Genomic DNA, 16,416 nt, shown 5'->3' with positions numbered 1-16,416 from the left:
GCGGGTGCTGCGCATGCGCAGCGCGGCGGGGCGCCGGGCATAAAAGGGCGGCCGCGGCGGCGCGGGAGAAGCGCTGGGACGGCGGGAGGCGAGGGAGGATAACCGAGCCGAGTGCGGGGACGAGGCCCTTGGTTCCTTGCCTTTACGCCACCGACCCTCCTTTCCCAGCCGTCGCCGCTATGGTGAAGACCGTGGGCAGCCTGGTGAGTCCGGTGGGCGAGGCGGCCATGTCCTTTCGCCGTGAGACGGGTGGGCGGCGGGATGAGCATCACTGCCCGGCGGGCGGGCGAACGGGAAGGGAGCGCTGCCGGGGGCAGCTTGGCGGGGGGGGGACGGTGCTCGGGCTGCCCTGGGCTCTCGAGAGGCCTTGGCCTGCGGGAAATGGCGGGTGCGAGCCCGTGTGCTGCCCGGGCAGGCGGAGCCTGCTTCGCCCATGCGGCGGGAACGGGGGAAGCCGCGCCGAGGGCTCGGCCAGACCCCAGAGCGGGGGAACAAAAAACTGCGCGACCTGAGGCTCCGGGGAGCCGCAGTGAGCAGGGAGGTGATGCAATTTCACGTTGTGATGGCTTGTTGCTGGTCGCACTTTAAAGTCTTAAGGAAAAGGTTTCATTTCTCAAGCGGACAGCAGGGTACTACAGCGAGAGGAGGAGAGGACACAGTCTCGAGCTGCGTCAGGGGAGATTTAGGTTGGACATTAGGAGGAATTTCTTAAAAGACAGGGTGATTAGGCGTTGGAATGGGCTTCACAGGGAGGTGGTTGAGTCACCGTCCTCGCAGATGTTTAAAGAACTGGACGTGGCACTGAGTGCCATGGTGTGGCTGACAGTGTGGAGTTGGGTCACAGCTTGGAGTCGATGATCTCGGAGGTCTTTTCCAGCCTAACTGATTTTGCGATTCAGCACCTTACTTTAGCAGTCCTGATTTGCCTTATGTGCTGCTAGTGTGTAGGGAGACCAGGTGGCTTTCTTAGAGTTTGGCCTAAGTTCTGTTGCATTTCTGGGCAGGACATCATGGAAAAGTTCATCCATTCTTGACTTGAAAGGAGCTGCTAGAGCCCATTCCCCATACTTAAACAGCAGGAGTTGCTGGCATAAGAAGTATTTCCCTTGTTACAGTGCTGTCTGACATATTCACAACCCTAATGCAGTACATCACTGTTTGGATGGTTATGTGAATACAAACACATCTGTGGCTCTGAGATACAAAATAGAAATAAAGCCTAGACCAACACATGGAGAATACCCTGCTGGTGATGAAATAGCATGTGGTCTTGTGCACAGCAGCTGATGTGGTTGATAGACAACAATAGAGTATTTGTTAGCTGTAACTTAGGAACCCAAGTCTGAAAAAATATACTCCATGCAAACTTTACAAGTTCTTCATTTCAAGAAAAATCCTTTTGGGCTAGTCTCACCTTTGTGAACTTGAAATTTGGTGCAGGTATCATTTTAATCTCATTCTGAGGCATCTGCTAGTGATGCTCTGTGGGCATTCTGTAAGGCCCCAAAAAGTCGCTCAGCAAGGTCTTTAACAGGGCTTACAGCTGTTCTTGTACTCTGAGTTAGACATGGGAGAAATACTGTCGAGATACTCTCAAGAGGTCAAAACAACAAAAAAGAGTTCACTGGCGACTTTAGAAAATCAGGGAACTTTGGCAAAACGTTCCGTGCAACATTCAGTCAACCTAAAACACTTCTCAAAGCATTATCTTAGCCCATTCAACTTACCAAACTCTAAACCTGTTTGATTTCAAGTTACTCAGAGATTCTGAGAAGATAGAATTAGAAGCAGAAAAAGACAGAAAAGACATTAAAAAGGGCACATATAGCTACTAACTGCTGGGTCCCAGCAGTGTTCAGCTGATAGAAATTTCAAGAGGAGGTAGGGTCAAGATATATGCTAGCAGCGTGTTTGGCCTTAAATACCCCTTGCCTCCAGTGTGTCCATGATTGGCGGACACTGTGTGTCTGGGATACAGGCTCCAGGGATGGGGGGTGTGCAGCAGTGCACTGCTTCACCAGAGCAAGGCCTGACCTGCCCCTTCCCCCACGCATCTGCGCTTCAAATTGTTTCGAGACCTCAGTCTTTCCAGTCTCTCACACATCCAAGTTTGTTTTCTAGGCTGTGCTCTTCTACAATCAGTTCACTTTATAAACAAAGAGCATGTCAGACCTCTCCCGCTGGACTGCAAAGGTGTTGGGATCTGATACATAAATATACAAACTAACACTTGTGACCACAGCTCGAAAACCTGTGAATGCGGGAAGATCCTTAAGAGGAATGAAATGCCTTATCATTCAGGTCCTGGAGAGAATGGTGTGTGAATGCAACCTGGAATTGTTGTTCTGCTTTGTATCTCTTCCCCCTTCTCTGTTTATGGTGGCACAGAAGGGGCAAACTTTTGGTGTAAGGGTCAAGGTTTTTGTTAAACACAGGAACAAATTAAACATGGCAAGTCAAACATGGCACTGGAGGAGCTCTAAGTTAGCTAGGCTTCCACTATGCTCCTAGCTATGAGCATTGTTTAATAGTCTGCTGGAGTTAAAGCGAACTTTGGTTACACATTCGTGGAGAGTGTGAACTCAACAGTCATGCTGACAACAGCATTTTAATGTCAGTGACACCCAGAGTATTCAAGCACAGTGCAGCTGGGATTTCTGGATTAATTCTGGTTTTCAGTAAAGCAGGTTTGTATTCTTCTCTGATACAAAGGGGAAAACCTGTTCTTGCACTGTCTGCAAGAGCTTCTATGAGTGAGAGCTAGGTGGAGGTGGCCCTTTTCCCTGCACACCTCTTCAGAAACAGACTAGTTTCTAAGAATGCTTGACTGATCCCTCTGTAGCACCTGCTGTAGCACAGAAGGAGCTGTATTGATCGTTTTTTAGTAGTCTTGAGGTGAGTGACCAGTGTAACTTGTAAGAAGATTTGACTATGGTCAAATCCTTTTGTAGCCTTTTGTAGCCAGAGCTAATGGGGTGTATAAACTTAAAAAGGTGATGCTGCCAAAGCTTTCCTCTTTATTCTAGCTGCCTCTTTTGTTATTTAAGTTAAAGAAAATGATGAAAAATTGCAGCTCTTGCTATAAGCAATAATTTTAGAAGTGGCATGTGCTAGGGAGTTCAGGTAGTTGAACCTTTGCTTTGTTTATGCTAGTTTCTGTATTTAAAAAAACCTTGCTAAATTACATAGTAACCATTGGCAGTCAGCCGATCACTGGACAAGTTCAAGGGTGACTTGATATGTGTTGAAAATAATGCTTACAACCAAGCTTTAATCAAATATGCCAGATAGTGTGGACCTGTATTATCTGTTGCTGAGAGCAGCACCTCCTTTCAGCACCATCTGAAGGAGGCCAGCAGCACTACCTGGTGCTGGGAACCTCTGAGGCACTAGAGGCTTTCATTATTAGAGCTTCTTACTTGGCCTTTATAACTAGTTTGTTTCTGAAGAGGTGTGCAGGGAAAAGGGCCACCTCCACCTAGCTCTCACTCATAGAAGCTCTTGCAGACAGTGCAAGAACGGGTTTTCCCCTTTGTATCAGAGTAGATGCCTTCTACCAATGTGTTTGTTGAAGGTAGCATGCCCTTTTCTGTTGGACAACAATACAAGTAAAATGAGGGCTTGTGTGTGCTCAGAGAGATTGTAGTTGACCATTAAATAAATAAATCAACCAAACAACAAAAACACCACCACCACAAAGAACAAACCAATATTGACCAGCATGCTAGCTGAGGTTTCCCCCTGCTACCTGGAGAAAATGCTGTTTAACAAAGCTCTAAGATCCTTTCAAAGCATAACAAATAGTCTTGTAACGTGAGACTGGAAACAGATTATTTAGTTTTTTAGGTTATCTCTTCTGGAAACAGATTATTTAGTTTTTCATAAAAATTCTTGTCACTTTACAGTTAACATGAAAGACAACTAGTGAAGTCAGTTGGACTGGTCAAGCAGCTTGTTTTTTGTTATACCCTGATTCTGTCTTCCTTCCTCCAGGGAAATTAAGCTCACTAGAAAAACTTTCAGAACTTCTCACTAGTTCAATATTTTTTAACTTGCATGGGTAACACCTTTGAACCCAGCATCTCATTTCACTGTCCTGCAGCAATTTTAGTAGATAGTAGAGATGATTTGCAGGGTAACACCTGATTTGTAGTCAGAACCGGGTCACCAGTGGTGAATGGTATCTGTGACCAGCTGTAATTATCATGCTGTCCCACTTTCTCTTTGTTCTATGCAATAGCAAACCTCAGGTGTGTGTCCATATGATGAATGCATTCCAAGGCTGGCTTCCTTTTACAGAATACAGTAATTATGCAGCTGGACAGGAGACTTAGGGGTTAAAATAGGATGGTCTAACTGGCAGCTGTGGGAAGTGGATTCAATAGAGTGGTGATGTTACAGTGCAGAGGTCTGAGAAGCTATACCAAAAATCAGTAGCAGGATTTCAAGGCCAAAAGGAGTGAAGCCTGACTGAGGAATTTGTAAGTACTGGGAGGGACCAGCCAGCGTGGGTTGCTGTGTCCAGGGACATATAAACATTGTTGGTGGGAATGGGTGCAGGAATGCATACTATGTCAGTACAGGAGTCGGGGAACCTAGGGAGACAGAAAACTTAACTGTCCCTGGCTCTTTCAGAGTGAGAGTAGGTGGTGTGGAGTGTTACTACTGATCTTATAGCAGAGTAGACTGTGACTGTCCAAGATGCAAGGATAGAAAAATCAACATGGATGCTGTGCCTCTGAAGAGAGCTATGTGGGGAGGGGAAAAGTCTGTTAACAGAGAGATGTAATGCTGAGTGTGTTTGAAGTTACAGGAAGCTGTGAAGATTTTCACCCAGGATTATGCATAGATAAGAATGCTCATGCAGGATCTCTGCTTGCTTGTTAAATATATTCATGTCCAGTTTGACTTTGGCTCCTCAACTGTGTGAGATTCTTTTGCTTACTAGAGTCGAGTGGCAACTTATTCTGGCTGATTGCAGAAGCAGGTATTAATTAGTTAACCCCTGCACTGCAAAACCAACCCCTGTGTACATCTGGCAGTCACCATACTGCTTTCAGTCAGCTGTTGCTGACAGGATTCCACTGCTTTGCTCCATTAAGCTGGGGGGGACTAAAGCAGCTGTCTTTTGAAGTTTATACTAACAGCTCTCCAGAAGCTTGATCGCCAATACAACAAAGTTGAAAATTATTGAAGTGGCTTGTTCTTTCTTTGACACAGACAGTATCAGAAAGTAGATGATCAGCACTTTCTGCTTCTGAGATACTTGTTTGCCTTTTGCTAGCATGCAAGTATTTATTGCTTTTAATGTCTGTCAGTTCTGTTAAAGCAGTCACTTTTTGACCAGCAAAAATGAGTAATGGCATGTAAGATGTTTAGTTCCAAGAAATATTGTCCAGAGATGATCCGTGTGACTAAGTTCAACACAGACTTGAAGACTCAGAATAAGTATTGGGTGTTTACTTGTGTAGTCTATATGTGTAGCATTGCTTTTGGCTAATGATGTCAAATGTGGGTTCACTTGGAAAAATAACTATCCTATGAAGTTGCTTTCAAAAACATGCTTTAGAGTAAAACACACAGAATCATTTTAATGCTAGCCACTGATTGCAAAAGTCACCAGAGTGGATGACTGTACAAAGGTTTGTGTCTGTTCTTTCCAAATTCTGCAGAGGCAAGTCTGTCCCAGACGAAGATGAAAGTCTTACTGCCAAGACAGAAATGAGAATATGGATTATAAGAAACTCTAAGGATCATATTTTGGGGATAATACAGAGCTGTCAGAGTTGAGCATCATAACTAGAGAATTTCTAGCTTGTTTCCACAATTCAGTGAGTTTGACTGAGCGTTGTGGTTGCTTTCTAATTGGTGAGACATAAGACACTGACTGTTGCTAGCACCAATGTAAACAATTCATACTGAAGCACTTCCATGATGGTACAAATAACCCAGTTAAGTGTTTAAGACTTGCCATAATGATTAGTGTGTTAGGTCTGAGAGCAAGCCAGCATTGGGATTAGTCTTACATCATTTAGGAAAGGAGGTGGAAATAATATGTTAATATTTATTTTTTTTTTTTTTTTTTTTTTTTTTTTTTTTTAGGTTGAATTTGAGGCAGAACTGAAATCTGCTGGTGAGAAGCTTTTAGTAGTTGATTTCTCTGCCACATGGTGTGGACCATGCAAAATTATCAAGCCCTTTTTCCACGTAAGTAGTTTTTCTGGGTTTATTTCTGCATTAAATTGTGTATAAATGTTTGTGTTGCTTACACAGTAACATTGAGGAAAGTTCCTTTTGCCTTATGTGATTGCCAGCATTTTCTGGAAAAGTGAGAAGTTGCAGAAGTATCTATTTTTAAGATTACTAAGTGAAATAGACTGACCATTGATACAGCTGGGAACTAATATGAGGTTTAGCTTTTGTCCTGGTGCTTACATGTATTTTAGGTACATGCAGACCACCAGTTGCATTGCAACCTTCTGTACACGGTTAATGTAACTTCTCCAGCTGTGTTTAGGTGGCTGTGTTATCTCCTGATATGGTATGAGTAGCTGTAGCATCTTTTGGTGATCAGCTGACGGCTGCTAGAGAAGGCCTTCCACCTATGTCTTAAGATATTTGAGTCTTTGTGGGGAAAACATGTTTCCACAAACTCCTCCAGAAACAGTCTGCAGCAGTAAAGAAAATTTTTGCTCTGATAGTAAAATAGCTGCTTTAAGATAACAAAGCATGTTTCACTAGCAGTTTAAGCAGCAGCAGCCTTTCAATTTATATGAATGCATCTTTTCAGGAAGCTTTCCTGGAACACTGTAACTGCATAGTTCTTTTTATTTCTTTCTAGAGTTTGTGTGAGAAGTATGGTGATGTGATATTCATAGAAATCGATGTGGATGATGCCCAGGTAAGGTCTGGGGTGGTCCTGAGGGAGGGCAGCTAAGGATTTCCTTGCAAGTGACAGACAAGAATTCAAAATGTCTTCACATATTTTGAATCAAAATCTGAAACAAAACAAGAGTTTACTTCAACTTAAAATTGAAACACGGGGATTTAGCTGGAAAGAATTTTTTTTTGCAAGGAACACTGAACAGAACAAACTGCCTTGGTTATCACTACTCTTGAAGTCCTATGGCATGTGTTAGATAACTCGGAAGCAATGATCCTTTACTTTGGGAGGGAGTGTTAGTCTGAGGTCTTAAGCTGCTTTGATGCAATCTTCCTTAAACCTAATGGTTCATAACCTACTGATCTGTCTGGTCTCTCCACTGCTCTTGGCACTGTTTCCTCTTTCATTAAAAATGAAATTAAGTCTTGAATTAAGTGCAATATAATGTCTGCTGTATTGCAGTTTAACATTGTCAGACAGGTACTTGGAAAATATCACATGTAAGTCCAAGAGTTGCCATAGGGCTCTTGAGCCTTACAAGCAGACACCTCTTTTGATGCAGAAGTCTGTTTGCTTTTTTCCAAACACAGAGTACAGTTTTGCTGTTGCATTAACTAAATGTTGAAAAAGGGATCTTTAAGGCTTACTCCAGGGAGATGTTAACACTGCACTGGTTTTGCTAGTGATGAACTAGCAGAAGTTCTCTTGCTTTATCTTGAGCAGAATGGCTTTACCCTGTCACCTAAACAGAAGTCAGCTAGAGTGGGTTCTAAATTTAACATCCTTAAGAATGCCCAGTTGAAGATGGTTTTTTATCTCTTCCAGGATGTTGCTTCACACTGTGATGTGAAGTGCATGCCAACGTTCCAGTTCTACAAGAATGGAAAGAAGGTAGGCTCTGCCTTTTTGGAAGTGGAGCAGGCAAGCTAAACACTTGAAAGAAGATAGGGAGTGTTGGACTACTTAGTCTGCATTCTCTTGATTATGTCTCTATGGTACCACTAGCATTAAGACACTCCTGAGAGCAAGCAAGTTCACCTTTGCACCACAGCAAATGTAACCAGCAGTTAACTGGTGATGCAAACTGTGTTGTTCACAGGTAGTGAACTGAGTTAGGTACAGGTCAATCTTACAGACAATATCATGAGAGACAGTGGGGTGTGATGTCTGTGTTAAGACTGCTGGTCTATCTGCCTAGCACCCTGCCTTTTACTTGGTCAGTGTTTGTTATCTGCATGCAGCTTGTGTTGAAGCAGAGAAATGACTATAGGTGCCTATGGAATCCTGCCCAAATAGGAGTCTCTAACCTGGTTGAGGTTATATACAACAAACTGTTTAGTTTATTTCACAGAGAGGCTGTATAACCTTTGAAGTGCAGGTCCTGTCCCTGTTTAAGGACTGAGCAGACCTCTTTTGTCTGCTCTGCCAAGAGATGGATGAGGTGAGATGCAGATTGTGCTCTGACAGCACAGTGGGCTGCCTGGGCAGGGTAGTTTGAGTACCTCTCTGCACAAACTTGCTGAGCTGAATGTGCTTTTAGTTTGCGAAGCAAGCTGAAGGTAGGCTTGTCTAAAGAAAAACAGTGCTTTGGGTGTAAGTTTCATGGCTGAAGGCAATGGAATTGCACCTTGGATAGTTGAGTGTCACAGGTAGGGTGACTTTCAGTTCAGTATGGGGTCAGTACGAACCTTTGACAGTTCTGTTACGGTGACCTTCTGCAACTTCATGATGTCATTGGAAGAAATGTGATTACAGTGTGACAGTCAATGTGTGGCTTTTTGTATCAAGCAAGCAGTTTTACAGCCTGTTAGTGTAGTCCGCTCTCTGCCTTCCACCCCTGTAGATACAGGAGGACAGAGCTGTTGTTTTTGAGACAGCAGATGAATGTTGCCTCTATCTTTCTGCTCTGTAAGTTGCAAGAAGATCAGTTCTCACAGGAGAAGCCAGGCACAGGGGTAGGTCATTTGGAACAGTCCTTCCAGAATTTGATTGGTAAGGTCCTGAGAACTCAAGGTGACTTTGAGCTACCTCTGATATGTGGGGACCTTGAGAGTCTCTTCAAGCCTCTTTTTGAGTCTTACATAATTTTGATCCAGGATTAATGGTAGTCTGGAAGTGAAGTTTGATAGTCTTCTTTCTCAACTTTTGCATGAGTTGAATTGAGTGGGAAATAAATATGTGAACATCTGCAAAATATTCTGTGTTTTGAGAGTGGGAAAAAGTTTTTAGCAGAGCTGAATAGGTGTGTATGTGACTGGATGCTATGCAACTAATGTTAAGAAGCATTGAATGCAGGAGTTCTAAAAACCAATCTCTCTTTACAGGTGCAAGAGTTCTCTGGGGCCAATAAAGAGAAGCTGGAAGAGATCATTAAAAGTCTAGTCTAATCTCCAGCCATGAAGACATTGAAGTGTGACTGCTTTGGCTAAATTACAGCCTGCAACTTTTCTACTTAAAAAAAAAAAAAAACAAGCTAGCTAGATTAAATGGTGCAAACTATCTTCTTGGTCCACATATATGAGTAAAATAAAGTATAAACTCCTCACTTTTGGATATTGCTGTGTGTTTAACAAAAAGCTTAAGAATTTTATAATGTCAGGTAAGTGTCAGGTTTTGCTGTGTTAAAACAGTACTGTCTGTATACAAAGACTTCTCAAAGGCCGCCTCGTCTGTTGCTGGCTTGGGATCCATGACAGTTGCTTTAGGAGGCGTCTGCTGCCACCCTACTCAGATGGTAGTCACTATGCCATAATCTAGTTTACAAATACCAAAAGAGGAGTTAGAGAAAAAAGGGTAGTCACTGGGTGGAATAGTTTTCTTTCATTACATGTTTTTACTTAAAAGATTTTTAAAATGTTTCAAGCTGCATTTTAGAGTTCAAAGCTAAGACTTGTCCTTCCAGAGCATTATACCAATCCTACCATGGAAGTGCAAGGTGGGACTTGGACTTGCTGTCTTTTTGCCTTGCCATTTGTATGTGTACCTTCTGGTACTATTAGTAAAGAAGTGTGTTTAGTCTGAGTTGGCCTGCTTTGTTCCTACGCAGTAGTCTGGAACAAATGACTGAAGTAAAACTTGTAATGTCTTATGGTCAAGAGAATTTTAGATTTATGTACTTGTGTAATTTTCATTTGATTGCACTGTTGCACTCTCAGAACACATTTGACACTGTGTTGGACAGTAAACTGGGACTCTGTGGTCCTCCAGTCTTGAAGAAGGCTGTCTAGATGAATGCTAGCCTTTTTATATTTGCCATTTATCTACTCTTGGCACTGTAACCAAGGGGAACATTGTTTTTCCACTGTATCAAAATGGCTTCCTTGCTGGCTTGGATGTTGTCCTGTACAAGAACTCAGTGAAGAAGGGAGCAGGGCTGTAGCTAGCAGTGAGTACAGCTGAGTGAGCTGTGCTGCTCACTGAGTATCACTTATGGAAAAGCTAGACTTCCTGCTGCTTATGCAGACAATGTGGAATGAATGAGCCTCTTGTCTTTGTGGTAGGAAACTCACCCATGACTCAGCCTTACACTCACTTCACAAGCATGCATGAATTTCTTGATGACTCTGGAGGACTGGGGGCCTTGAACAGCTTAATGTATATGTTCCTAATTTGAAACAAGATTTTTCTAGTCCAAGAAGTCCACACCCTTTACTTGAGAGTGAGCTATCAAGGCTCTTCTTGGATATAAGTTCTGAGTTATAAGTTCTAAGTTCTGATTATGCAATGAGAAGAACATGAAAAATATTTTCCATGTAGTTCTGGCTATTTGACTAAGAGAAGTGCAGCTGCATGTTTGAACTGTTCAAAGGTAAATGGGAAACCACTACCCCAAGTGGTGCCATGGACAGACTCGTGAGGAGAGAATATAATGAAGCTGTAGTAAGAATGCACTATGAACACACACTATCTGCAAACAAGCGTTGCTTTTGGAAGCAGTTTCTGCATGGCCTGCTTATTTCCCTTGGGCAGTAACTGAGCAAGAAAGGTTTAAAAAATTCCTGCTGAAAGTTCCAGATGAAGTTCAGTAAGAGGCCCTGGCATCCCACTTCATCCTTAAGAAATAATACTGAGGTGTGCTGCAACATACAGTATTTCTGCTGAGGCAAGACCAGACCAGGTTGTGGCAGGGGAAAGGTGCAGTCTGTGGTGCTTTGCTGCTTATGTGTTGAGTTTAACTTAATACTTTGTTTAGTTTTTTAATAAAGTGCTACTCTGCAGTAGCCTTGGACAATCCAGGTGGCAGTGACTGGAAATGCAAGACGTGATTGGGAAGACCAGAATAGCTGGAATACTTCTTGTGCTGAAGCAAGGGGTGCAAAGCAGTTTTTAAAAGGGCAGTGAGTTCAGCTTCCTGTGCTGCAGTATCCTCCCCTCCCAAGAGCTGGTATGTAGGCATACTGTGATGAAAGTAACTTGCATAGCATAATTTGAAAGATATTCTTTAAGGCTTGGCTCTTTGAAGAATATGCAGTGAGGATCTCCCTGTTAGGTAAACTTTCTCTTTAAAGGAAACAACACATGGTCCTCAAATGCAAAGTAATGCCAGAATTTGACTGTAGTTGGTCCTTGTCATTACAGGTGATGGAAAGCAAAGCCTATGCTTTGTTCTGGTTATACATAAGGAGCCTGGTCCTAGAGCACAAGTGCCCCCCTGCTGGGAGGAGAGAACCCTAGTTCAGGATGGGAAGTGGCTTGAATTTTCAACAGGCAAGGACAGGGTGGGTGTTTCAATCTTTAACCAGCCTAGGTATAGCAAATAAACATTTTGTTCTAAATGGTATGGGTATGAGTATCCTTGCTAAAGCCTAAGGCATATGCCCTCCCACAAGTATTAAGTAATGATACTTCATAGACAGCTGGGTAGATGCATTTTTTTGTTTGTTTTTTTTTTTGTGTGAAGGTGTGAGGCCAGTATTGCTATGGGCCAGGCAGTAGCACAGCGTTCACTCTTTCATTAAACTCTGTGGTCTGCTTCTTGCATGAACAGAATTGGCTGCTTTGATCCAATGATTGGCAAAGATGTCTGTAAGAGGGAGGAGAGTAGATAGCCAACTGACCTGAATTTTTCGTAGACTTGATGTACACAGCAGAAAAAAAAAAACAACATGGAAAGGTTTCTTTTGGGAATAAGGGTTTCAGGAAGAAATTATCCCCTCAGGCAATGACTGCAGTCTGTGTAATTTGGCTATGAAATAGCTGGGATCTGTCCCTTGCTGTCAAACGAGAAAAACAAGATGTTTTAGTCTGCAGGCCTGTTAGGTAGCTTGCTTATAATGGGCTGGCCAACAGGAAGAGAAGTACTTCCTTGAGTACAGCAATTAAAACACATAGCTGGAATAATTAGGCTTAATGAGAGAGGACTAACATGAAAGGAAAGGCCAAGGGATCACAGTGAGTGGGCATGTGAACTGTGCTTGATCAGATTGCAGTGGAATAGTGACACTCCTTACCTCCATCCAGGGGTTCTGAAAGGCCTGTTGTACACTTGGAGAAATGTATGTCATGCATGTGAGGTGCTTAACCACGCAGGTCTCCCATCTCTTGCAGCAGTCAACCTAACTGCAACTCCAGCTAGCCATCTGCTTTCCCTTCTTTCCTTGACCTGAATGGAGACTTTAATTCCCCTCTGGAATGATTCTAGTAAGAGTATTGGTAATAATTTCAATGTTTAATTTCTTTAACATTAAAACTAGCTGGATCTACTACATATATTTTTTTACCAATGTCAACAAACTGGCATAGCAGCTCCTCCGTGTTGTGCTCTATTGACATGCAGCTTTCAGCCACCAAAGGAATTGGCTTGAGGAGCATACTCTTGAAATCCTTGCTGGATTAACTGTTGTGCTAGTCCATGGCCCTTGGTGAAGGGTGGGAGAGTCTGACCTGGTGAAGGTGTATTACAAGATGCTTTTTCTCATATGTTCTTGTTCCTTCTCGCTACCACTACAGTTTAGAGCTTTTATTTAAACTCCAATATCACAGAGGGCTTGGTTTTGGCCATTGGTTAAGTCCCCTTTGGAGCTGGCTGTTACTGGGTCTATCTGATGTGGTGGCAGCTTCTGGTCCTCACCAGAAGCCACCCCTGCAGCCTCCCCAGTAAAAAAACCTTGATAACAATGAACTGGATGAGTCTGAGAAACATGAAAACACCTGAGGAGATAGTGGAGATGGACATCCACCTGAAATGCAATTTTTTCCTCCTACGGTCCAGGTTGGTAGACAGACAAGGTGAGGGAGGCATGGGAGCTGCATGAAGTTCTATTTCTACCTGCAGCTGACAAACACAAGCTTGTGCCATGCAGAGCACCACAAGGTGGCCCCGGCTGTCTGTGGGTTTTATACATGTGTATAACAGGCAGGCTCTGTGAATGCCCTGTGCTTGTACCTCTCTGACAGTGCTGGGGTGATGGTTGTACCTAGAGGTAACGGGCTAGAAGGGAATGCATGGGAGAAGGTGGGCTCCTACTATCCTGGTGACACCATCTGCCCGACTTACAGGAATTGGAACATTTGTCATGGGTGTAGCAGAGGTATAAACAGACTCCAGGGAGTGGTGAAGCTAAGCATTAGAAGGCATAGAAGGAGGAAGAGTTTTAGACTAGGCTTGGGTCATCTCCCCTCTACTGGAATAAGTCCATGACATTTGCTCAGGGAGACAATGAAGTCTGGTATTTCAACCTCCTTTGTTTCTAGTTCCTTTGAGAGGGACACTTGGGGGAGAGCAAGGACACACACCATGAACAGTACTGCATCTGTTAATCCTGCTGATAAGGGAAACACTGTGGGCAGTTTTAGCACCACTATGCAGGATTGCACCAAAGGAGGCTGAGCCCACACTGAGCTAGTGATGATGGGTTGAGGATAAGGACTGGAGTCATCTCCCTACACTGCAGGTAATGCCCAGCAGCAAGCTAGCCTGTCTGGAGCAGATGGTGGAGGTGAACAATTAAAGTAAGGGATCATAGGAGCAAAATAAAAGCAAAGGATCAGAGGTATGGCTTGCTTGCTGCAGTACAGGCAGAGGTGGTGGCAGATTTAAGGTTGGATTTGATCCAGTGGTGGAATAGATCTCACCTCACATGGATTCCAGGGATAGCTCCCTGGTTTCAACAACCCACAGCCCTTTGCAACAATTCCCAGTGCTTACTGAGGCCATCTTTGGTGTGGCAGGCCATGGTGAACTCCTCAAGGAGGTACCCACTGTGTCGAGAGCTCAGACAAGTTATTGCCACCAGCGCCAGTTTGATGTTGCTTAGGAAGAGGACATAAAAGTTGCATATTTATGAGCCTGGAACAACTCTAGAGACTGCTTCATTTTGTACAGGCAAGCATAAGGCATTAAGCAGTTAAACCACTACTCTAGAAAAAAACTATATGTATAAATGAAGAGCTATTTAGCCAACAAATTATGAAGCCTGCAGCTGTTTACATTTAAGATAACATAAACTCTTCCTCTTGTTCTCACTCTCAAATATTACATCCTCAATTAACTGGGATAATAAAGTCTCAAGAATCCCACTGCCAGCCTACTTGTGAACTGTAACTTATATAGTGGCACAAACATGACCATGTGGACTGGAGAAAAACTCCAGAAAAAGACCAGAGCTGAGTATCAGATAACCACAGCTGCAAGGTGACTTCAGAATGACCACTGCACCCTGGGCTGAGCTGACACCCTTTCCACCTTTGCAGACACACGCAGTGAAGAACTGCTGTACTGACCTAGCCCCAGGGAAGCCCTTGCAACACCTTCTGACAGCCAGTGGGACCACTGGAGCTCACCCCTTCCCAGCAAGCCTTTAAGATCAGCTGCAGAGTGATAATGTTAGAAGAGGGGGGTGCCTGGCAGAGTGCTGCTCACAGGCCCCGTGCAGCTGTCAGAGGACAGGCTGGACTGCCTGCAAGGTACTACCCATGCTCTACCCCTAAAAACACACAGAGCCATGTACTGGCAGAAAAGCCAATGCCAGCAACACATTGCTGCATCTTTGTTCTAGGCTGGACCCTGGCACCTTGTTAACTTCATTACCCTGGCTGTACTCATAGGATTAGCCTGCTTGACTAGCAGGGCAAAACAGAGCGACCTTCATCCTGCCTTGTGCCACTGCCACAAGTAAAAAACCGCAAAATTTTAGTATTTCCTTTTTATTTTCAACATGTGAAAAAATCCAGGTATTGTTCCACAAACTTAGAACTTTGAGGACAATAAGGCTCACAGTAAGAAACTACTGCAAGACCCCCAAACAGTGCCAGACAATGAGGGATCGAATTGTCATTATTCATGTAGTGGCAGCGCTCCTGACGTGTAACAGAAAACTTGGATTTTCAGGAGGATATAGCTATATTCCCCAGAGAAGTTCAGAGGCTCAGAGGTGTGTGGTGTTGATTTTACACAGAAAAATTATATTTTTATGGTTAAACAGCCTTGCAAAATCATTTATGAAGCATAAAATCTGCACACAGCAAGGGGAATGTACAGATCAGTATTTCAGGAGGAAGCAGGCTGAGCCAGGATTGTTCTAACTGACAAATCTTTCTGCAACTCTGACCAAGGGACAGGAACTCCATGTGGCTGTTCTTAGTTCATTTCCTAATCATCCCTTTACTTGAAACAAGAGATCATTAATTCACAGGATTTAATTCAGTATTTTAGGAATTGCAAGCCCTCTGAAAATTCCTCAACAAAGAGATACCACACAACAGCACACTTCTGTTCAGTGCATCTGAAGCCTACTGACAAGAAGTTCCCTTTTTTGGTTTACCACTTTATGTGATATGCAGTGATATTAGTCCACAGATCTTCCTCAGTGGCCAGTGTAAAACCACAGCACTGGAGCTTACTCAAACTGTCAATTTATTCTCCTCAAAAAACACTACAAAGCTCCCAGAACCTCCTCCTCACTTGTGGCAAGGTTCATTATTTCCCCAGTGGCCAGCTGACCTGCATTTCAGGGTGTGTTCTGTTAAGTCCACTCAGCAAGTATTGTCAATCTACATCTTAAGTGATCTCTTTTTTTTGACATAGAGAGCATCTAACCCTGGCACTGCAAAGATATTAAGGCTGCCTGGGATCTCTCGTCAAGGATCAGTAATGAAACCTTCAAACTAACAAAGAAGTCCTCCACAGTGACTGAAAATGGATCACCATCACCTTCAATGCCTGTCTGTATCCCGTAGTAACAGGTCCTTGTTCTTTTTCAGAACATCTAAGATATCTACAGTTGCTAATCTGTGTGTCTCCTTTGTTTGGCACATTGTGTGTGCTGGACACCAGTTTAACACGGGGGGAGTCATCATATTCATCTCACCTTCCAGGAGAGCCAGGGTGAACACTATGGCAAGGTCAGCTCCAAGTTTGGACACCAACAACAAATTTCTCAAGGAAATTAGTAATCTATCCATATAATCTGCACTGAGATCTGCTGGGATAAACAAGTCCTTGTAATATTTAGCTCCTCCATGTTAATGACAAGGAAGTGAGAGAGAGAGAGAGAGAGAGAGAGAGAGTTCCACAAATAGAACTACAACATAAG

The 16,416-nt window shown here is 43.4% G+C and overlaps 1 protein-coding gene across 1 annotated transcript; it reads left to right on the top strand.

Moving 5' to 3' along the window:
- Positions 1-16: 16 nt before the first annotated feature.
- TXN (thioredoxin) lies at positions 17-9,428 on the top strand. Its single transcript, XM_041486316.1, has 5 exons — positions 17-203; positions 6,103-6,207; positions 6,842-6,901; positions 7,709-7,774; positions 9,208-9,428. The coding sequence occupies exons 1-5, from the start codon at positions 180-182 to the stop codon at positions 9,268-9,270; spliced, it is 318 nt and encodes a 105-aa protein (XP_041342250.1). The 5' UTR covers positions 17-179; the 3' UTR covers positions 9,271-9,428.
- Positions 9,429-16,416: the final 6,988 nt, after the last annotated feature.

This window comes from Pyrgilauda ruficollis, unplaced genomic scaffold, assembly GCF_017590135.1.
Source record: "Pyrgilauda ruficollis isolate IOZ18807 unplaced genomic scaffold, ASM1759013v1 scaffold75, whole genome shotgun sequence".
NCBI lineage: Eukaryota > Metazoa > Chordata > Aves > Passeriformes > Passeridae > Pyrgilauda > Pyrgilauda ruficollis.
Note: the sequence above shows the minus strand (reverse complement) of the source record. Positions and strands in the feature narration are given on the sequence as shown.

What these genes read in the sequence shown, in the direction of transcription:
- TXN (XM_041486316.1), top strand. Translation starts at nt 180, where the DNA reads ATGGTGAAGACCGTGGGCAGCCTG. An exon ending in TTATCAAGCCCTTTTTCCAC is followed by an intron (nt 6,208 to 6,841) that starts GTAAGTAGTTTT and finishes ATTTCTTTCTAG; the next exon opens with AGTTTGTGTGAGAAGTATGG. An exon ending in TCGATGTGGATGATGCCCAG is followed by an intron (nt 6,902 to 7,708) that starts GTAAGGTCTGGG and finishes TATCTCTTCCAG; the next exon opens with GATGTTGCTTCACACTGTGA.